This window comes from Carassius gibelio, chromosome A7 (genome assembly GCF_023724105.1).
Source record: "Carassius gibelio isolate Cgi1373 ecotype wild population from Czech Republic chromosome A7, carGib1.2-hapl.c, whole genome shotgun sequence".
Classification (NCBI taxonomy): Eukaryota; Metazoa; Chordata; class Actinopteri; order Cypriniformes; family Cyprinidae; genus Carassius; species Carassius gibelio.
The window spans coordinates 37,562,698-37,585,470 of NC_068377.1; the positions used below are offsets into that span (position 1 = coordinate 37,562,698).

The 22,773-nt window shown below is 39.8% G+C and overlaps 2 protein-coding genes and 1 long non-coding RNA gene across 3 annotated transcripts in view; all 3 read left to right on the top strand.

The window, feature by feature from the left end:
- Positions 1–22,773, top strand: part of LOC128017541 (basement membrane-specific heparan sulfate proteoglycan core protein) — a 1,082,135-nt gene that overhangs the window by 424,005 nt on the left and 635,357 nt on the right. The window lies entirely within an intron of this gene.
- On the top strand, positions 5,095–20,780 carry LOC128017442 (neuronal cell adhesion molecule-like). Its single transcript, XM_052602841.1, has 4 exons — positions 5,095–5,241; positions 10,910–10,945; positions 17,615–17,890; positions 20,142–20,780. Exons 1-4 carry the CDS (start codon positions 5,211–5,213, stop codon positions 20,507–20,509), a joined length of 711 nt encoding a protein of 236 aa, XP_052458801.1. The 5' UTR covers positions 5,095–5,210; the 3' UTR covers positions 20,510–20,780.
- LOC128017450 (uncharacterized) lies at positions 6,276–7,956 on the top strand. The gene is made up of 2 exons (XR_008184454.1): positions 6,276–6,504; positions 6,680–7,956. It is a non-coding gene; the product is annotated as an uncharacterized LOC128017450 (long non-coding RNA).

The window sequence follows — 22,773 nt, forward strand, 5'->3', positions numbered from 1 at the left end:
AAACACTATCAAAGTCTACTGTAGATCTACTTTTCCTAAATCCACTTTGAAAAGTTGATAACATTTCCCTTTTCTCCAAAATGTAATTCAGTCGCCTCACAATCATTTTGTCCATGACTTCACATAGTATTAATAACTGTTAATAATAACTGATTTTAATTCAAAACAATTAAACCAAAATACTATTAAAATCTTGTTTTTTCTTGTAAGTATTTCTATTTATATTCATGATTTGTTGTCTTCTTGTTAAGAATGCATCATCTAAGTTTTCAATGCTATGAGCTTTAGCAAATGTTTGAGCTAACACTGTGACCTTATCTTTATTTGTAATGTCTTCCGTCCCTCCTTCCTCCATCACAGGGATCTTTCTGGAGCTGTCACTTCCATTCATCTTCTTTATCATACACCAAACTGCATTTACTTCAGTTTCCCTCTCTATTGTATTACAGAAGCTTTGCCATGCTGCTTTCTTCTTGTTTTTTTTCTTCTTGTTCTTTCTTTTGTTTGTATTACATTACATTATTCATTTAGCTGATGCTAGCGAGGGGTTAAGTGTCTTGCTCAGGGACACATTGGTGTCTCACAGTGGATTCAAACCCAGGTCTTTCACACCAAAGGCATGTGTCTTATCCACTGTGGCATCAACACCCAAGTTATTAGTGGGATAGATTGTGATATTGCTAAATAAATACCATTCACTACTTTACTATATCTATCATCAACACTACCCTCGACTGACATATTTTCAAATTGTTCTTCACATCACACATTTCCTAATCTGCCTTTTAATGTATCCATCTTAAAGCAAACCTACAATTTTGTATTTTAATGTCATTTTGAATTTCACAGATCACTGGAAAATGATCACTTCCAATAACATCTTTATCTGCTGACTATATGCATTTACCAGCTATTGATGCTGAAACTGTGATGAATAAATTTATTTTTTTAATGCACTATTCTATGCTAATTCATAAAGGGGAAAACGGCGATCTGTGATTGGGTGTCTCCATTGAGCAACCCACAGAATGATTTCATTGGCCACATTAGAGCCAATCAGAGGCTTTGAAATGTTAATCCCGCCCACCACCTAGCGAGGAGCAAGACGATGAATAGCGGGTTTAGTGATTCCCCGGATATTATCACGAAGAACCAGCGACTCCTTTACCGAGTCCTTTACCGCATTTTCCTCTTTCAGACATACTTAATATTAATATCTAAAACGCACACTCTCTGAATAAAGCAACAGAGAGGAACGGGAGTTTATACTTCGCTAACGGACCTAAGTGAAACCAGAATCATGGGCGGTTCTACTAAAAGTCACTTGTTATGTCAAATCGGAGTCCAGCTACAAGACATCCTCTTATTGATTATTGTAGAATAATATATGACTCGGTCAGCATTAGCTTCATTACTAGCTAAGATAGAGGAGCTTCAGAATCAAGTCCTTGAATATGTTGTGATCTTTTAGATCCTCTCCTGTGACAGCTTTGCAGGGAGAAACCTTTTCTTTTCAGAAAACTTTACAGTGAGTGGAAGAAATCAACCAACAACAGTTGTGATCTGTTCAGATTCATATTCTGCATTTACAAGTATACTGAGTGGAAGATCAGAATCTAGAAAATATATATTAATAGAAGTAGCTACTGCAAGGTTTGCACCGAAAATACCAACTGAGAATTATAGCAGAATATTTATGGGTGACTGCTCATGTTGGAGGAAATGATGAAGATACTGAAACAAGTTCTTAAGCAAACACATATCGACACACACATACTCTTGAGTAAAACAAAGGTTTAATTAACAGATTCATCATTTTAAGTTATCACAACTTGAACAGTAATTAACCATCATCTAGTCCTTTCATAAACATTATAAAAAATATATTCCATCATAGCTTACTCAGTAGTGCTGCATTCTTGCACTTCTTGAGAGGAAAATTGTGTCAGAGATATAGTAGCATCATATTAATGCAAGATCGGTGAGCTTGGCCGGTGTGTGTTGTAATCGATGAGCTGGGCCGGTGTGTGTTGTAATCGGTGAGCTGTGCCAGTGTGTGTTGTGATCGATGAGCTGTGCCGGTGTGTGTTGTGATCGGTGAGCTGGGCCAGTGTGTGTTGTGTTCGGTGAGCTGGGCCGGTGTGTGTTCGGTGGGCTGGGCCAGTGTGTGTTGTGTTCGGTGAACTGGGCCAGTGTGTGTTGTGATCGGTGAGCTGGGCCGGTGTGTGTTGTGATCGGTGAGCTGGGCCAGTGTGTGTTGTGTTCGATGAGCTGTGCCGGTGTGTGTTGTGATCGGTGAGCTGGGCCAGTGTGTGTTGTGTTCGGTGAGCTGTGCCAGTGTGTGTTGTGATCGGTGAGCTGGGCCGGTGTGTGTTGTGATCGGTGAGCTGTGCCGGTGTGTGTTGTGATCGGTGAGCTGGGCCAGTGTGTGTTGTGTTCGATGAGCTGTGCCGGTGTGTGTTGTGATCGGTGAGCTGGGCCAGTGTGTGTTGTGTTCGGTGAGCTGTGCCAGTGTGTGTTGTGATCGGTGAGCTGGGCCGGTGTGTGTTGTGATCGGTGAGCTGGGCCAGTGTGTGTTGTGATCGGTGAGCTGGGCCGGTGTGTGTTGTGATCGGTGAGCTGGGCCAGTGTGTGTTGTGATCGATGAGCTGTGCCGGTGTGTGTTGTGATCGGTGAGCTGGGCCGGTGTGTGTTGTGATCGGTGAGCTGGGCCAGTGTGTGTTGTGATCGGTGAGCTGGGCCAGTGTGTGTTGTGTTCGGTGAGCTGGGCCAGTGTGTGTTGTGTTCGGTGAGCTGGGCCAGTGTGTGTTGTGTTCGGTGAGCTGGGCCAGTGTGTGTTGTGTTCGGTGAGCTGGGCCAGTGTGTGTTGTGTTCGATGAGCTGTGCCGGTGTGTGTTGTGATCGGTGAGCTGGGCCGGTGTGTGTTGTGATCGGTGAGCTGGGCCGGTGTGTGTTCGGTGGGCTGGGCCAGTGTGTGTTGTGTTCGGTGAGCTGGGCCAGTGTGTGTTGTGTTCGGTGAGCTGGGCCAGTGTGTGTTGTAATCGGTGAGCTGGGCCGGTGTGTGTTCGGTGGGCTGGGCCGGTGTGTGTTGTGTTCGGTGAGCTGGGCCGGTGTGTGTTGTAATCGGTGAGCTGGGCCGGTGTGTGTTCGGTGGGCTGGGCCGGTGTGTGTTGTGTTCGGTGGGCTGGGCCGGTGTGTGTTGTGTTCGGTGAGCTGGGCCGGTGTGTGTTGTGTTCGGTGAGCTGGGCCGGTGTGTGTTGTAATCGGTGAGCTGGGCCGGTGTGTGTTCGGTGAGCTGGGCCGGTGTGTGTTGTGTTCGGTGAGCTGGGCCGGTGTGTGTTGTGTTCGGTGAGCTGGGCCGGTGTGTGTTGTGTTCGGTGAGCTGGGCCGGTGTGTGTTGTGTTCGGTGAGCTGGGCCGGTGTGTGTTGTGATCGGTGAGCTGGGCCGGTGTGTGTTGTGATCGGTGAGCTGGGCCGGTGTGTGTTGACCCCAGACTCCCAGTTGTTCTTCTCCACATCGATCTCTTTCTTCAGAGCAGCGAGGGACACGGCAATCTTTTCCCCACGGCCACAAATAAGGCAATATGGTTTAATTTCATTTGTATTTTATTTATTTTTTTAATCAGAATCATGTCTGATCTTCTTGCAAGTGTTTCTTAAGTACATATTTATAAATATTCAATCATTATGTGTCTCAATAATTATAATTAGTTTATGTTTGTGGATATTTGATAACCATGAAACATCTCTAATATGATCATAGCATCAATGTTCAGTCAAAGTGAGTTCTGGAGATGTTTCTCTCAGTGTTGTAGTTTGGTGATGAACCTTGTAGTGGAAGTCAACATTCTGTGGGATGTTTCTATGGTAGGCTTTATTTTTCTGAGGCCATATATAGTTAAAATTAAATTTCTGAGTTACAATACGCCTCACATTTCCTTATGTTGCATTGGCGTCTTTAGCTGATCACTGAAGACACATCTTTATTTGTGCATTGCTGACTTTAGAAGCTGCTTGAAGTGAGAAAATAACAGAAGTGTTAAAAGACGCCTAATAAAGCTTGAGCTGATGGTTGTGGTTTGACTTCTGCTCTGTTTCTGCTCTATATTTTTAACCAGAGCGAGGAAGATAGTTATTCTTATTCTTCATCTGTAGTTTCATAAACCTCAAAATACTACAACAAGAGCAAAAGTTTCCCAGCAACATGTGCGTGTCATTTTCATTTACTTCCTTTAGAAAACCTGTTCCAATTCATATTGCTTTCACAAGTTCACATTTACTTATAATTGAATACAGTTAAGCATATTTGGTTTACTGTCAGAGGAGAGAGTCTTCATAACAGAATAAAAACAAAAACAATATATACATATATTTTTCTTCTAGTTCTTGTTCTCCATATTGAGAGTTAATCAAGCGCAGTACTGAGGTGATCATGTTTTGATGGATTTTGATGACTCTGCTCCAGTCTTTGAAGTTGTGGCAAGTGTTTATGAGCAGAAATACTAATGTTGAGGATGTATTTTTATCTCTGTGAGGTATCTGTGTGGTACAATTATACTGTTTTGATCGGGCCTCGTGAAACTGGTCAGGCTCCTAATAACTGTTTACATCCTTTGTTTAAGGACTGCTCTCTAAAATGTATATAAACTAACATGTGTCTGCTTTATTAGACTGAATGACATGAGCATCAAACAGAAATAAAGAAAACTGCTGAAGATTCAGAGTCTCCTGGTTTTACTTCTCACTTCTGAAAGTAAAATATTCAGATAATGTCTGAATGTAATAACAGATACACTATATTAATTATTCATTATATTGATCATTGTGTAAAAGCAGTTTAGTTGTCATTAATCGAGCCGCTGTAATTGTTGATGAGAGAATAACTCAGATAAGAGCGGGTCTTACATGAACAGAACTACATTAGAAGTCAGCTCATGATTTACTTGCTATTCTCTGATCTGTTCATAATCTGTGAGGCTTTGGCTGTGAACGAACAAAACAAAGCAGTGTGAGAACAATTACTGAACACTTTCTCTTTTCAAGGAGATAAACAGCTTTAACAGCTTTAATGCAGTAAAAGAGTGGGTCTGGTTTTCTTCCTATTTCTTGATGTATTTGTGTGTAGAGTTTGTCTCCTCCCTCATCTCTTCTTGAAGTGTGAAAAGCAGGAAGTGTCTGATTTAGTTCAAACAGTCTGTTAATGTGTCAGTATGGGCTCCAGTGCACTGTCTCTCACACTCTGTGAGTATTTCATTATATTCTACACTATCTTCGGTTTTTAATACAGTATTCAGCTGAAGATTAATGCTTGTGCTGTGTGTAGGAGGGTCTATGAATCCACCGTCTTGCTGTTTATCATATTCTTTATTGTTCAGATTAATGTGATGATATGTTGCGTGTGGATCAGATCCAGAGTTTGAGAGAACATGTATTTATCTGTGCTGCTTGTGAAAGATGGAGGATCTGTGGACGTGTGCTTTTGCTTGGTTTTGTTATAATACACGTTCTTCATATTTCAGGAAGTTCATTTTTTCTTTTAATAGACTCTCCATCAGAGGTTCAGAGAGTTTGATAACAGTGACCAAACACAAGTTTTCATCACTTTTAATAATTTATGTTTTTTATGTCGCTCTTATTTAAAATTAATTGTCCATACTAATTAACTTCTGTTTTCTGAGACACTTGTGATTTGTGATATATATATATATATATATATATATATATATATATATATATATATATATATATATATATATATATTTAGATATGTGATTTTTAGCAGATGTGTGAAGTCTGTTCTCAGCAGAAAAACCTTTTGAACAACATATTTATTGTTTCTTAATATACTTCATATACAGTATTGTTCAAAATAATAGCAGTACAATGTGACTAACCAGAATAATCAAGGTTTTTCGTATATTTTTTTATTGCTACGTGGCAAACAAGTTACCAGTAGGTTCAGTAGATTCTCAGAAAACAAATGAGACCCAGCATTCATGATATGCACGCTCTTAAGGCTGTGCAATTGGGCAATTTGTCACTGGGTGACTAATCCGGGCGGAACTGTAGTGTGGGAAATATTTCCGCCCGGACCAATTTAAGTGAAACATAAGTTCTGTTCCGGTTGGCCCAAGGTGGGGAAATTATCCAAAATACATGTCAGGTGTGGGAAGAGGATGTGTTGGATACCGATTGGAGGATCGGGAAGGATGCAGTGATATAAAAGGGGCTGGTTTATGAACAGGAGTAGGTTTTTGTTCTGCTGTTGTTCAACGGGATACGGAAGTGGCTGGTGTGGCGTGGATGTTGCGATTTACGGGCTGCAACGGAGAATCCAAGGAAAATGGATATTGGAAGTGCGGAGGAAGTTAAGTGATCGACCTTTTGTATGTTGTGTTTACCTCTTATTGTGGATTGAGTTGAAGGAGCGATCCTACGTTTGGAAGGCCCCTGAGTGAAGGAGATCATTGAATTCGTGTTGGGAGAGGACAACACTGTGCACTGGTGGGTGAAGACTTTACGAACATTTCTTGTATATTGTGGAGAGTGAATGACGGATGTGGAGGGAGACTAACCGCCTTTAAGAAAGGATTCCGACTGCATATCTCTCCGTAGCAGTGGAAAATCCCCCCCCTCTTGTGTTGATCTGATAATCCTCAGTGCTTGTGTGTTTTCTCAGTGTTGATAGTAGTGCCTTGCGTTGGAGATCGCTGGGAAAGACGGAGAGACTCCGGTGTACGATATATCTGCCTGCTGTGGTCTGCCCTCCTGCCTTTGTCCATCTGACCCGCCCTGTCAGGACTCTGAGCCCGAAACGGGAATACACCACCGATCTTCTTTCACTGAGTGTGTGGAGTGTGGTGAGTGCTGCTATATTGAAGTGTACACACGAGAAGAATTGTAGTGCCTTTGTGGTGTGTGGTGTTTGTCCGTGGTTGTGTCCCTGGTCGTAGGAAGAGGCCTGACGGAGAGGAGTAGTGTATTGGTGGCAACCACAGTCTTTACCTTAAGTAAGCTGGAGCTCGGACGTGTTGGAGGCGCCTCTGGAGGAGGTTGGATGTCGTTGCCCACGCAGCAATCTCTGTAAGCTTTTAAATCAAAGCCTTATCCTTTTTATCCATGTGACGTTGTGTCCTTGGCCCTGTCGGCAACCACCGGCCTTGTGCGTGTCGTCTGTGCTGTTTATTTGACGAGGGAAGCGAAGGACAACAGCCGATCCTCCCCCGTGTGCCCCCTTGTCAAGCTGGGCGGGAAGCCCAGTATTGTTTGCAGTTTCACCTGTAAGGCCCACCAGCCGTCAGTCATCGACTAAACCCGTATCTGCTTGGAATACAGACCTCTGAATATCTTCCGTGGTGAGTAGCGCTAACAGCTCAGCCCTGTGAATACTTACCTGTGTATCGAACACTGTACTTACCTGAGAGCTAGAACCCCTGCACGCTAACAGCCCAGCCCTGTGAATACCCACCTGTGTATGGAACACTGTACTTACATTGAGAGCTAGAACCCCTGCACGCTAACAGCCCAGCCCTGTGAATACCCACCTGTGTATGGAACACTGTACTTACCTGAGAGCTAGAACCCCTGCACGCTAACAGCTCAGCCCTGTGAACACTTACCTGTGTATGGAACACTGTACTTACTTGAGAGCTAGAACCCCTGCACGCTAACAGCTTAGCCCTGTGAATACTCACCTGTGTATTGAACTCTGTATTTACCTGAGAGCTAGAACCCCTGCACGTCAACTGCCTAGCTCTTGCTTTAAACTTACCTGGAGTGGAGTCGGCGGGAAATTAAGGGCTGAAGTGGAGTGTTGTCGAGGAAGGGCTGAAGAGGAGTGTTCTTGAGACTGGAATCCGTATTTGTGGATAAAGAATAGTTCGAGTCATCATTAGTTTTAAAGTTTCCTTACCCCTTTCCCCAAACTTTTAAACAAATAAAATTGTTACATTTTAATCTTGGTTGTCCGTCCATTCATTGGGGTGTTGTGGGACCTCCTCGAGGTGGAAGTTAGAGGGAGGAGCGAGACCCGTTGAATTGGTGGTCCGCTCCGGCCTGTGACAAATTAGTTGAAAGGGGTGTGTTCAAAAAAATAGCAGTGTGGCATTCAATCACTGAGGTCATCAATTTTGTGAAGAAACAGGTGTGAATCAGGTGGCCCCTATTTAAGGATGAAGCCAACACTTGTTGAACATGCATTTGAAAGCTGAGGAAAATGGGTCGTTCAAGACATTGTTCAGAAGAACAGCGTACTTTGATTAAAAAGTTGATTAGAGAGGGGAAAACCTATAAAGAGGTGCAAAAAATGATAGGCTGTTCAGCTAAAATGATCTCCAATGCCTTAAAATGGAGAGCAAAACCAGAGACGTGGAAGAAAACGGAAGACAACCATCAAAATGGATAGAAGAATAACCAGAATGGCAAAGGCTCAGCCAATGATCACCTCCAGGATGATCAAAGACAGTCTGGAGTTACCTGTAAGTACTGTGACAGTTAGAAGACGTCTGTGTGAAGCTAATCTATTTTCAAGAATCCCCCGCAAAGTCCCTCTGTTAAAAAAAAGGCATGTGCAGAAGAGGTTACAATTTGCCAAAGAACACGTCAACTGGCCTAAAGAGAAATGGAGGAACATTTTGTGGACTGATGAGAGTAAAATTGTTCTTTTTGGGTCCAAGGGCCACAGGCAGTTTGTGAGACGACCCCCAAACTCTGAATTCAAGCCACAGTACACAGTGAAGACAGTGAAGCATGGAGGTGCAAGCATCATGATATGGGCATGTTTCTCCTACTATGGTGTTGGGCCTATTTATCACATACCAGGGATCATGGATCAGTTTGCATATGTTAAAATACTTGAAGAGGTCATGTTGCCCTATGCTGAAGAGGACATGCCCTTGAAATGGTTGTTTCAACAAGACAATGACCCAAAACACACTAGTAAACGGGCAAAGTCTTGGTTCCAAACCAACAAAATTAATGTTATGGAGTGGCCAGCCCAATCTCCAGACCTTAATCCAATTGAGAACTTGTGGGGTGATATCAAAAATGCTGTTTCTGAAGCAAAACCAAGAAATGTGAATGAATTGTGGAATGTTGTTAAAGAATCATGGAGTGGAATAACAGCTGAGAGGTGCCACAAGTTGGTTGACTCCATGCCACACAGATGTCAAGCAGTTTTAAAAAACTGTGGTCATACAACTAAATATTAGTTTAGTGATTCACAGGATTGCTAAATCCCAGAAAAAAAAAAATGTTTGTACAAAATAGTTTTGAGTTTGTACAGTCAAAGGTAGACACTGCTATTTCTTTGAACACACCCCTTTCAACTAATTCAACTAATTGCCCAATTGCACAGCCTTAAGAGCGTGCATATCATGAATGCTGGGTCTCATTTGTTTTCTGAGAATCTACTGAACCTACTGGTAACTTGTTTGCCTACGTAGCAATAAAAAATATACTAAAAACCTTGATTATTCTGGTTAGTCACATTGTACTGCTATTATTTTGAACAATACTGTACATACTCACCGCTGGCTCACTTTCTGGTTCACTTTTGGAAAAAATAAAAATAAATTCTCTCTGGTCCAGAATGTCCTGAACACAAGACGAGGGAGGAGTCGATGTTTTCAGAGTCAAACAGGAAGTGAGGCGGTGTCTCAAACACTTTGACCTGATGTGGTTTGGTCTTCTGTTCCAGTGAAGAGTCAGTGATGAGAAACAATCATCACATTAATGTTCATATCTGCTTGTAATGTGTGTTTACAAGTGTGCAACTGTCTTACTACATACATTATATTTATATTTATTACATGGCTCTGTGGATTACTTGATTCTGATTGGTCATTTATCTCTGGATAACAACCTGTAGAAGCTAATAACAGCGGCTCATCCGGGTTACTGCAGTCAGCGCTGTACTCTTGTTTGAAATATTTTTTTTCTTGGTGGAAGCTTTGGGTTTGTTTAGGTAATAAAATCTTAAAACTTGATTTAAAATTGTGAACAATTGTTAAATAATATCATCCTGGTATCGCTGACTCGCTCTCGTTTCATACAAACCCAGCTGCTGCCATTTTGGTACGATTGTTTTGTACACTGTAATGAATTATAAGAGAACTAACAAGGTTTTAAAACATTTTCTTCTTAATTATTTATGTGTCAAGTAGCCGTGTAATAAGCTTCGCATGGGGGTCCTGATCACCCTGTCGGGGTTAATTCAACCGGTTAGATGTACATTATCCCTTACGTGTGTGTGTGTGTGTGTGTGTGTGTGTGTAATGATATAGTACTTTTTTTGTCTACTGGACAGGTTATTATTTTATTTTTTCTCATCTCTTTTAATTGGTCAAATCAAATAAACTGATGGACAATAATCAATCATTTGTGTTCTATATAAAAAACTAAATTCTAATGGGAATTTTATGAGTGGTTTATACACCTTTTTTTCTTATTTTGATCACAGAATAGGGCAGATAATATATGTTTTATCATTTCAATACTATAAATCAATTAGCATTTTTCACATAGTTACATTTTTTTAGCCTACCTGAAAAGGACACACATTAACCAGATATTATTTGCCATATATTATTATTGTATAATGATATATTATATTATTTCAATCACATATTTGTTGTCTTCATGTTTCATCAGTCTAAACGTTTCTGTTTTTTATTCCTCTTAGCTTTGATAGCTGATAGTTTGCTAGAACTGAAACAGCGCACATCAATATTGTGTTATTTCTGTCTTCTGAATTAATTGTGTGTGTTAAATGATGGAGAATATCCTCCATCGGTTCTCATGGAGCATCAAAACAGCGAAACACTTTCAGCTGAAACTCTAGACATGTTTCTGTGATCTGCATTGTGTTGAACCAATGGAAATGATTCATATCTGTTTCTTCTGTGTTTAGTGCTGATGTCCTTCATCCACTCTGGACTCACTCAAGGTATTGTGCTCTACTGATTTACATTTGATTTATTAAATATGAATAGTGTTGTAGTAGTTTATTTGTCTACATGGATCACATGAGGATCACACATTTGTCTCTTTGCTGATAATTCATCTCCATATTTTGCTGTTGTTCATCTTCACTCATCATTTATATGTGTAGCTCCTCATGCTGTAAAACACTGCTGTGGGGGAAGTTGTAGCTTCATGGTTAGAGAGTCAGACTCGTAACCCAAAGGTTAAAATAAATAGAAATCTTATTGTAGTTGATTGCAAGAATGACTGTGTGCCATTAAAGGGTTAGTTCACCCAAATAGCAAATTTATGTCATTAATAACTCACCCTCATGTTGTTCCAAACCCGTAAGATCTCTGTTTATCTTCAGGACACAGTTTAAGATATTTTAGATTTAGTCTGAGAGCTCTCAGTCCCTCCATTGAAGCTGTGTGTACGGTCTACTGTCCATGTCCAGAAAGATAAGAAAAACATCATCAAAGTAGTCCATGTGACATCAGAGGGTCAGTTAGATACCAAATTTCAACATAAATGTTCCTCTGATATAAATGGCATGAAATTCATGACTTTGTGGAACCTGCTCAACAATAAAAACAGGTTCTCCACAGAACTGTAGAGAAATTAATGTTTCACAAAACCTAAAATGTATTTTTTATATATTTTTTTTTCATCAATTTTGTCAAATGAAGTCACTACATCAGCCACAAAGCAGAAAACAAAAACACAGACGTTGTAGAAGCAGAAACTATAAAACATCCACAATGTGTAACTCTAATGATCTGGATGAATAATGTTCATATATGTTCATAATGATATGAATATTACTAAATAATAATTTAGTAATATCGACGCTGGCGCCGATACAGGATGGCTGCCTCCGTGACGAGCTCCGCATATGTTTTTGTGTTTTTGTTAGTTTGTCCTGTCTTTAGTTATATTCTTGCCATCAGTTTCACCAGGGAAGAACTGCTGAACATTCGGCAGAACGCACCACAAGATGTTTTTCCGGATTTCAATTATTCAGACGTTTTAGTGAACGTTGTTATCGGAGGAGCGGCGGCGCTGATCAAGCGCTTCAGGACGCGCAGACGGGGGAAGCGAGCGGGAGCGCTCGTCAGACTCAGGAAGCGCGGATTTCGAACGCTGTTGCCTAGCATCCATCTGGCAAATCTCCGCTCTCTACCCAACAAAACGGACGAACTCCTTCTGCTTTCTCGGACTAATAAGGATTTCACACACTCTGCTGCTCTGTGTTTCACGGAAACCTGGCTGAATGACACCATACCGGACAGCGCGCTCCATCTGCCGGGCTTTAAGCTGTTTAGAGCGGATCGTGAATCAGAATCCACGGGGAAATCGCGCGGCGGCGGGACATGCTTTTACATCAATGAACGGTGGTGTACAGATGTAACTGTGTTAAAGAAGACGTGCTGCTCAAATCTCTAAACACTCTTCATTAACTGCAAGCCATTCTATTCACCACGGGAGTTTCACTCGTTCATTCTGGTCAGTGTTTACATCCATCCTCAAGCGCATGTGAGCTCAGCTTTACAGAAACTCGCTGATCAGATCACAGAGACAGAACAACAACACCCGGACTCTGTTTTAATCATTCTCTGGGACTTTAATAAAGCCAATCTGTCCCGTGAACTGCCAAAATACAGACAGCATGTTACATGTCCCACAAGAGACAGTAATATATTGGATCACTGTTACACCACAATAAAGGATGCATTTCACTCTGTTCCACGAGCAGCTTTGGGACGTTCTGATCACCTTCTGGTTCATCTAATACCGTCCTACAGGCAGAAACTAAAATCAGCTAAACCTGTATCAAGGACTGTAAAAAGATGGACTAATGAAGCAGAGCAGGATTTACAATCTTGTTTTGACCTCACTGATTGGAGTGTTTTTGAAGCTGCTGCCACCGATCTGGATGAACTCACAGAGACTGTAACATCATATATCAGTTTCTGTGAGGATATGTGTATTCCTACAAAGACTCAACTAATTTACAATAATGACAAACCGTGGTTCACTGCAAAACTCAGACAGCTCCGTCAGGCCAAAGAAGATGCTTACGTGAAGGGGGACAATGTCTTGTATAAACAGGCTAAATACACATTGGAAAAGGAGATCAAAGTGGCAAAGAGGAATTATTCTGAAAAAATAAGGACTCAGTTCACTTCCAACGACTCCGCATCAGTGTGGAAAAGTCTAAAGAAGATCACCAATTACAAGACACCACCCCCCAGCACCGTAGAGAATCAACGACTGGCAGACGATCTGAACGAGTTTTACTGCAGGTTTGAAAGAACACCCCTCACCTGCCCTGAACGCCTCCCCACACAACCATTCACACCCTTCACAACTCCTGCAACCAGCCCTGAATGCCTCTCCAAACTACCGTTCACACCATTAACAGCTCCTGCAACCCATCCTGAACACCTCTCCAATCAAGCACTCTCACCATTCTCACCTCCTGCATCCCCCCTCTCCCCCACACCTGCAATTCAGATCAGCGAGGATGCGGTGCGCCAGGTCTTCCGGAAGCAGAAAAGGAAAAAAGCATCAGGCCCAGATTGTGTTACACCAGCCTGTCTGAAATCCTGTGCTGACCAGCTGGCCCCCATCTTCACACAGATCTTCAACAGATCGCTGGAGCTGTGCGAAGTCCCTTCATGCCTCAAACGTTCCACCATCATCCCCATCCCTAAGAAACCCAAAATTACAGGACTAAATGACTACAGGCCTGTGGCTCTAACGTCTGTAGTCATGAAGTCATTTGAAAAACTGGTGCTGGCCCACCTGAAGGACATCACTGGGCCCTTGCTGGATCCTCTTCAGTTTGCCTACAGAGCAAACAGGTCTGTGGACGATGCAGTAAACATTGGACTGCATTATGTTCTGCAACACCTAGACAGACCGGGGACTTATGTGAGGATCCTGTTTGTGGACTTCAGCTCGGCCTTCAACACGATCATCCCAAACCTCCTTCTGCCCAAACTAAATCAGCTCTCCGTGCCCACCTCCATCTGTCAGTGGATCAACAGCTTCCTGACAGACAGGCAGCAGCTAGTGAGGTTGGGAAAATACACATCCAGCACCCGTACAATCAGCACCGGAGCTCCCCAGGGCTGTGTTCTCTCCCCACTGCTCTTCTCCCTCTACACCAACGATTGCACGTCTAAGGACCCCTCTGTCAAGCTCCTGAAGTTTGCAGATGACACCACACTCATCGGCCTCATTCAGGACGGTGACGAGTCTGCTTACAGACAGGAGGTAAAAGAGCTGGCTGTCTGGTGCAGTCTCAACAACCTGGAGCTTAACACCCTCAAAACAGTGGAGATGATCGTGGACTTCAGGAGAGACCCCCCTGCACTCCCCCCACTCACCATCATGAACAGCACTGTGACTGCAGTGGAGTCATTCAGGTTCCTGGGAACCACCATCTCTCAGGACCTGAAGTGGGACATTCACATTGACTCCATCGTAAAAAAGGCCCAGCAGAGGTTGTACGTTCTCCGCCAGCTGAGGAAGTTTAACCTGCCACAGGAGCTGCTGAAACAGTTTTACTCCACCATCATTGAATCCATCCTCTGCACTTCAGTAACTGTCTGGTTCAGCTCAGCTTCTAAATCTGACCTCAGAAGACTACAGAGGGTAGTCCGGACTGCTGAGCGAATCATCGGTTCAACTCTCCCATCTATTCAAGAACTGTACTTATCCAGAGTGAGAAAAAGGGCTGTCAAAATCACTCTGGACCCCTTACATCCAGCACACTCCCTCTTTGAACTGTTGCCATCTGGTCGACGCTACAGAGCACTGAGCACTAGAACGACCAGACACAGGACCAGTTTCTTCCCTCAGGCAATCCATCTTATGAACAGCTTATAATAACGGCGAACACACTACACTTTATATTTATATACACACACACTTTATTTATCTAACACACATACTTAGTATACACTTAAATTTTGCACACAATATATATGTACATACATAGCTTCACTTTGTAATATACCTGCCTACAATTGTCATTTGTATATTGTCATGCACTGTCTACATATTTGTATTTTTTATTCTTTTATTATGTGTTTTATGTTCTGTCGCTGTCATTCTGTTGTACTGCGGAGCTTCTGTCACGAAAACAAATTCCTCGTATGTGTAAACATACCTGCCAATAAAGCTCATTCTGATTCTGATTCTGATTCTGATTCTGAAATAAACGTGTAAACAAAAATAAATAAATAAATAAATCCGAATATTGTAACATAACTGCAAAAATATTACTTTAGTACAAAAAGTTACACTTTGCAAAAGGTTCATTGTTTTCTTGTTATAATGATGTTTGAATGTCTCCACATCAATCTGACGAGACACTGAGTGATCACTGCAGACATCTAGAGGATGTAGATGTGACTTTATGTTTTATGTCATTATTTAAGGGCAGCAATCTCCCGCTAAACCAAAACACACTGAGCATGATATCACCAGGAGTGAAAGATAGAATTTACACAAAAAGTTATTCAAAAAAAAAAAAAAAAAAAAAAAAATCCTTGATAAAGTGATTGATATTACAAAGAGAAGAGGAGAAACAGTATTTGATCATGTGGTCTGTGAGGAGTGTTCAAACTAAATCAAGATTTCTCAAAGTGCAGCACTGGACGACTGTGACCCATAGACATGAACTGATGACCGCTGAGAGAAATAATAATAATCAGTGTTGTGGGTAACGCGTTACAAAGTAACGCGTTAGAGTACTCTAATTACTTTTTTCCTGAAATTTGTAACTTAACGCGTTAGTTTCGTGCGTAAGTAATCAGTAACTTCGTTATTTTTTAAAAAAAAAGTAATCCGTTATTTTAAGGAAAGGAAAATCCCGACTGCAGCCTGCTTTTTGTCAGACAGTAGGCCTAGGTCTACTGTGCCACCTGCGGATGTATCAGCGGAGCCGAATCTCTGTGATCGTAAAGTCAATGGCTGTGATGCGTCTGTGCCCTGCGCCTGACCCTGTGTGTGTGTGTGTGGGGTTTTTTTTTTCGAACTCCCGGCAAGATAGCAGAGAGGACAGCGTTTGGTTTATGGAAGTACGCACATTATTTTCAATTTGTCAACGAAAAAGAAAAGAACATAACGGTAAAATGCACACTTTGCTTTGGTGAAAAGCTTCTGTCGACCGCCAAAAATTCTACCTCAAATTTAACGCTACGTTTTAATCACTACTTTGAAGAGTAAATGTAAGAGGACTGTGTTAAAGCGAGTTTAGGCTTGTGACTGTGAGTGACACTTTAATAATAATTAGTTCGGCTATTAAGCGATTTGTCATTTGCCTGTGTGGAGGTGAAGGATTTAATTCGGTTTATTATCATTTTTATTTGACAGGCAGCTGTTAATTTCTGTTAGATCATTGGCTGGCTGGTTGTTCATCATTTCTAAATGGATTTAAATCTGCAAGCCTGTTTAAGGTTGTGTTTACAAGTAAACATAATTGTACTTTGATAACTGCATTATTTAAAGTTAAAGAAAAATCAGGAGTTATCTTGTGGTGCTCATAATATACAGTAGCCTAGGCTACTCGGGCTGGGTAACGTTAGGTGCGAATTTTGATTAATAATATGTTCTGTGATAATAAATAAATAAAACGCCATGTGGAATAGCCGATTGCTGACTGTCTTTCCTGTTATTGTTATCCTGCAGTGTTAATTTAGTCGGATGACTGACGTTATTCATTGTCGGGAGTCACGACTTCTAGGTGCATTTAAAGGGGCCGGGGGCTGTGTCTGTCATGTGTGAGCCGCTGCGAACTGCTTTTAATTTTTGGTAACGCATGAGTACTCTAACGCGTTACTTTTATGAATAGGTAACGCTGTATCATAACTGATTACTTTTAACTGATGGTAACGTTGTAACCTAACTAACTACTTTCCAAAGTAACTATACCCAACACTGATAATAATAATATTACTATATGTTTGTAATACATTGCTGTTAGTGTATAAGCTTCATAAGATGTCACTAATTAAAAACTATTGAGTACTACAGTAAAATAAAATAAATAATAATAAAATAAAAATAATAATAAAAAAGATAATCCAGAAAAGAAAAATAAAAAAATAAACAGAAGTTCCAACATCTAAGAGTACAGCATATGCTTAAACATTAAAAATAATGAAGGGGTTCTTGGATAAAAAAAAAAAAAGAATCCCATACAAGGGATCCCTGGCCCCAAAAGGTTCAAGGACCCCTGTCCTAAACCACCAGCACATCAGGTTCAGATCTCGTGTACTAACTAAACTTAATGATGTTCATTCAATACAGTGTTAGTTGAAGGAGTCTGACAACAGAACCTAGAAGATAGATCAACTTTACCATTTTCTCTGAAGATTATTACCATAATGATCTCTAAAATAAATGCTTTATTGAAACCTCTGACTGAAAACAGCGCCACCTACCGACCAGAACAAGAACTGTTCAATAATGTTTTTATAACTTTCTCATTTCTAAATCCAGCTGAATTGACAAAACAAATAAAATAATGAAAACATTTTATTACAACTTTTATCATAACAGTCAATTTTAATCACATTTGTGTCACTATCAACTACATGAAGTCAGATATTGAGAGTTTATTTTCTTCTGTTCACAGTTTCACCCAGATCTACTCTGACTGTGACTCCAGACAATACAGTATTCACTGGAGAGAGAGTGATTCTGACGTGTGTGATTGAGTCTAAACACAGAGACTGGGAATATGAGTGGTGGAAAGATGGAACTGATTTGTCTAAACGTCACACTGTAAAAGGAAAAACTCTCACTATTGAACAAGCTAAAACATCTGATTCGGGTCGGTACATGTGTGAAGGAGAGAGAAGAGGAGGATCAGTCTCATCACAATCAAACTCTGTTTCTCTCTCAGTGAAGGGTGAGTTTAATATCATTGTCCTCATAAAGAAACCTATTTGACGTTATTGAAATTGTATAATACTCTTAAATTATGTAAATGTGGTACACTATGAAATTGTGTTATATGTGAATTATAGAACATAAATGTTGACTGAATACAAATCAGTGTTTCATTTGTTACCAAAAATTGGAAATTAACATCAACGACGAGCAAACCTGATATTTAATTTAGTGCAGTATTTTCCTCATAAGGAGATTTTGAGTTCATAACAGTGATCATGATACTGTGATGCTGTTTCAATCTAAATTAAATCATCTGTATATTAATCATAGACTGTATAGAGCAGGGGTCAGCAGCAGTGGTGCACAGATTGATAATCGCTGGCACACGATAGAGAAAACTGACTTACATTTAGAGTCACACAGTCTGTTAGGAGCTATAAACACTATTAAAGTGTGAACATTCACTTGTATTAGTCTACGGATGATATTCGATCTCAATTTTAATTAAATCATTCTTTCATTTCACTAATCAAACTTTTCTATGTATTATATTTTTTTTTTTTAATTAAACATAAAGGGGTCATTAATGATGCTTACGTTATAGCAAATTCACAAACAAAGTGTATATAATTTGGCCAAAATTAAAGGTGCCTGTATAAATATTCAAGAATGTCATAGAGCAAATATAAAATAAATGTACTGTTATTATAGATTACAAAGGTATTTATAATCAAATGCATCCAAAAGGTCAAGACTTGCCATAAATTTTCATATTTATTTAACCATTGTAATAATTTCCAAATTTGGACATAGTCGTATCATTCAATAACTATATTTCCTATATCTATATTTGTAATTGCTTTATTGTAAAATAAATCAGGTATCTACTTTTGAGTATGATTTCAGTTTCTCATATGTTATTATGTTTTTAAAAAGGAAGAAAAAGTATCCTCAGAAGATATTTTAGAGTTAATTGTGTTAAATTTGAAAAAGCACACAAAATGTAGCTTTAAATATTAATATTTAATTTAGAAACACACATGCTATACTTTTGTTTTAGAAGCTGCATCTGAATCATTGGGTTGAGTAAATGGAAATAAACAGAATTTATATTTTTGTGAAACTATCACCAACTATTTATTATATTGAAATGATAGCCTACTCAAAATATAATCTAATAATAAAATAATAATATTACTTTCTTATTAATTTAACTGTTGAATAAAATCATTTCCAAATTCACACTCATCCGTGGCTGGTGTGATAAGGGCATTTTTCCTCTCTGTATAATTGTAAGAGCTGTCCTTGCCATCTTCACGCTCTTGCAAACTGGATGCTCTGACTTGCCGTAGAGTCCTTGTACCAAACTCTGACTATGAAACCACTTTAATAAACTCCTTTTCAGTATAAACCAGATGAACAAAAACAGTATTATTATGGGTGACTTTAATATTGATATTTCTAAAGCAGATATAAAGGGAACTAATTTTTAAAATACCATCTACTACTCATCAAATTGAGGTACAAAATATTGTGACTGTCTTAGGTACGAGTGCTAGGTTTAGTGTATGTTACAGTGGTCCACAATTATGGAATGAGCTGGATACTAATTTAAAACAATCTGCTTCATTATTTATATTTAAAAATAAACTAAAGCAACATCTACTGGAGAGATATAAACCTGAGGGATTTGTGGCTGAGAGTTAAACCCCTTTCTCTTGGTACAAGGAACATTTCAAATTGAGGTACAAAGGTATCGGGTCAAGTTTTGTCTGCTTAAGGTAACTGTAGTCTAAATACCCACAGTTTGAAGAATGGTTGCCCTGGCATCTAAAGTTGGAGCGTTCACATAATCCTTGTCAGGTGTGTGGTGCTGGTGCTGGAGGTGGAGGTGGCCCTATCTATAAGCTATTGCTTCTTGGGAGTCCATTTCTTCACAATAGATCACTATTGTTTTTCCTGATCAGTTGTTGGGTAGGTTACTTTGAACCGTGGTGTGTACTATAGTAGTAGTCCTTGACTGCTAAAAAAGTAATATATTGTGTAACTTGTCACTTTTGTAATATGCTTCTCCAAGCATGTAGCAACAAATGCAATGTGTGAAATAACTTTCTCATTTCAAAATCCAGTTGAACTGACAAAACAAACAAATGGGCAATAATATTTTATTACAACTTTAATCATAACATACTGCATTTTAACCACAATTGCATCACTATCAACTACATGAAGTCAGATATTGAGAGTTTATTTTCTTCTGTTCACAGATTTACCCAGATCTACTCTGACTGTGACTCCAGACAACACAGTATTCACTGGAGAGAGAGTGAGTCTGACGTGTGTGATTGAGTCTGATCACAGAGACTGGAGATATGAGTGGTGGAAAGGAAACTCAAACATTCCAGTGTCTCAGCGTTACACTGTAGACAGAAACACTCTCACTGTTGAAGGATCTGAATCATCTGATGAGGGTCAGTACACGTGTAGAGGACACATAGAAGGAAGATCAGTCTCATCACAATCAAGCTCTGTTTCTTTCTCTGTGAAGGGTGAGTTTAATATCATCATCTTCCTAAACTCTCTCTACTACATGAGAATAAGATTCAGTTGTGACAATGAATCTAGAAGCTCCTGAAGTTCTCAGCATAACATATAAAACACTGTTAAATTAAAGAGAGCAGACAATAACAGACTTGTTGACAGTAAGTGTCATGATTGTTTGAGAATCAGATTAAACCTGCAGTGAATCAGACGAGGAGAGACATCAGTCTCCTCTCCACATCTCTCCTCTTTAACATCAGTGTCACACAAAGAGTGTAAGAGTGTCATTCTAGAAACTGACTCAGAGATCCTCCAGGATCATCACAGATCAGTGGAGATTGTAACGCTTGTTGATTCATGGCAGAAGAAATCAATGAGAGAAAAGTCAGGCAGCTCAGTTAGATCAGAAATGTCCAGAAAGTCTTCGATGGTCCTCGAGTGAATGAGTTTCTTGCTGACGCTGAATTAATACGACTAGATCTATCAATGCTCTGCTGTTTCTGTAACGTGGCTGTTTCACTAAAACATAATTCTGCCCTGCGTGCATTATTTGTTGTGTGCTGGTGCACATCTAATTTTACAGAGTTCTGCATGCAGGGTCTTTAATGTTTTTTTTTTTTTTTTTGGATTTGTCAGTGGACACCACACCTCATCATCGAGGGCAATGAGCTCAATTACTGATTCTAATATTTTCAGCCAAATTCTAACAGGGATTTCTATAGCAGGACATAATCATCATTTTATAGCGTAGACGGTCATAGATGCTTTATCTCTCAGTTCATTCACAGCATGATTAAAGTTCCCTGTGGATGTGATGTTCAAACCCAGCTGGTTTTAGTGTGATGTGTGTGTTATCTGATTAGTGTCTAATGAAAATGTGTTGTGTTCGCTGAGATCTTTTCTGAGAGATCATGATTTTGGTTTTGTTCTACACTGTAAAACTGAACAGTGAAATTAATCAAATAAAATGTATTAATTGCATTCAAATAATAATGTAAGTTTATTGGACTTAATTTAAATAAGTTCTGTAAACTCAAATTTTGTTGTAGTAAGGTGAACTTAAAATGATTGAATTTTCTAGTTCCCAGCAATAACATAGAGGGACATAAGTTAGTATTTAAATATTGTGTTATATTAGAGTTTACAAAGGTTTCTGTTCTGTTGGTTTTGTAATGTTACCGTTGTGGAGAAGAGTAGAGCCTGTGGTTAGGCTGAGGACGGACAGAGAAAGACTAAATTTAAGTGAATTTGAGAAATAGAGAACAATTTGTGTGAATTACTTTCTAATTGTGATGAAACGGCGGAGTCAGTTAGATCCATCTGCAGCAGTTTGTTAATACAGGTGAGTAAGCAGAGAACAGCTGACATAAACTCAGGCTGGCAATGAAAAGGAACTTAAGCAGACGTTCGTAGAGAACTCAGATAATCTCATCAATCGGGTTACAAGGATCAGAGATCATAACAATACAGACCAGGGGTAAATCAAAACTTCACAAAATATAAAAGGGAATAGCAGTCAATATAAAGGGGAGAACACAAGGTGCAGGTGAAAATACTAGAAGGTAATCAAGATAATTAAGCAGGGTTAGACGGGGATGATTGGGGAGAGGGACACTGGGAAATGCAGTCCTAATATTCAGGAGAGAGGGATCTGATGCCGCCAGAGGAGGGCGTAGCAGAACGTTCCATGACACTAATCATAAGTTTTATTAAATTTTAATATTAATAATTATAAGACGACATTGAGACAATTTAATGCAATTGGAAATTTAATTTTGAATCTTATGTTAACTTCTGTTATGTAACAATTTAAAAACTTCACAGTCACGGGAAGAAGGAGGCAGGAACCAACAGACAATCAAATGAAAGTTTAATTACAAAATAAACACAAAACAGCGCGACAGCCCCACAAACAAAAACCAAACACAAAATAAATCCAGGCCTGGTCCTCTCTCGTCCTTCACTGTTGTCGAGCATTTATGATGCTACAGAATAACTTTCCCAGGTTGCTGCTCACACAGATGCCAAACACAAACAGTAGTTGTTGGATCAAATTTATCTCAGTTTTTAAAGATGTTATGAAGCCTTTAATGATGATATCAAGCTTTGATTCCAGATGTCAAAGAAGTAGCCTTCACTCAGAATCAGATTGAATAGTTTGAGATTGGACAATCTCTCTATTATTTACATAAAAAAACAGTGGACAGATATTTAATGATTTGCAACTTCCACATCTGACTTCAATGTATTGTTTCAACGTTAAACTCACTGTTCAAACTCTGATGCTGAGCACACGTGTCCAGTAATAATAGCTTATTAAACCGCATTCTCCGTCCTACACCGACTACACACACATTT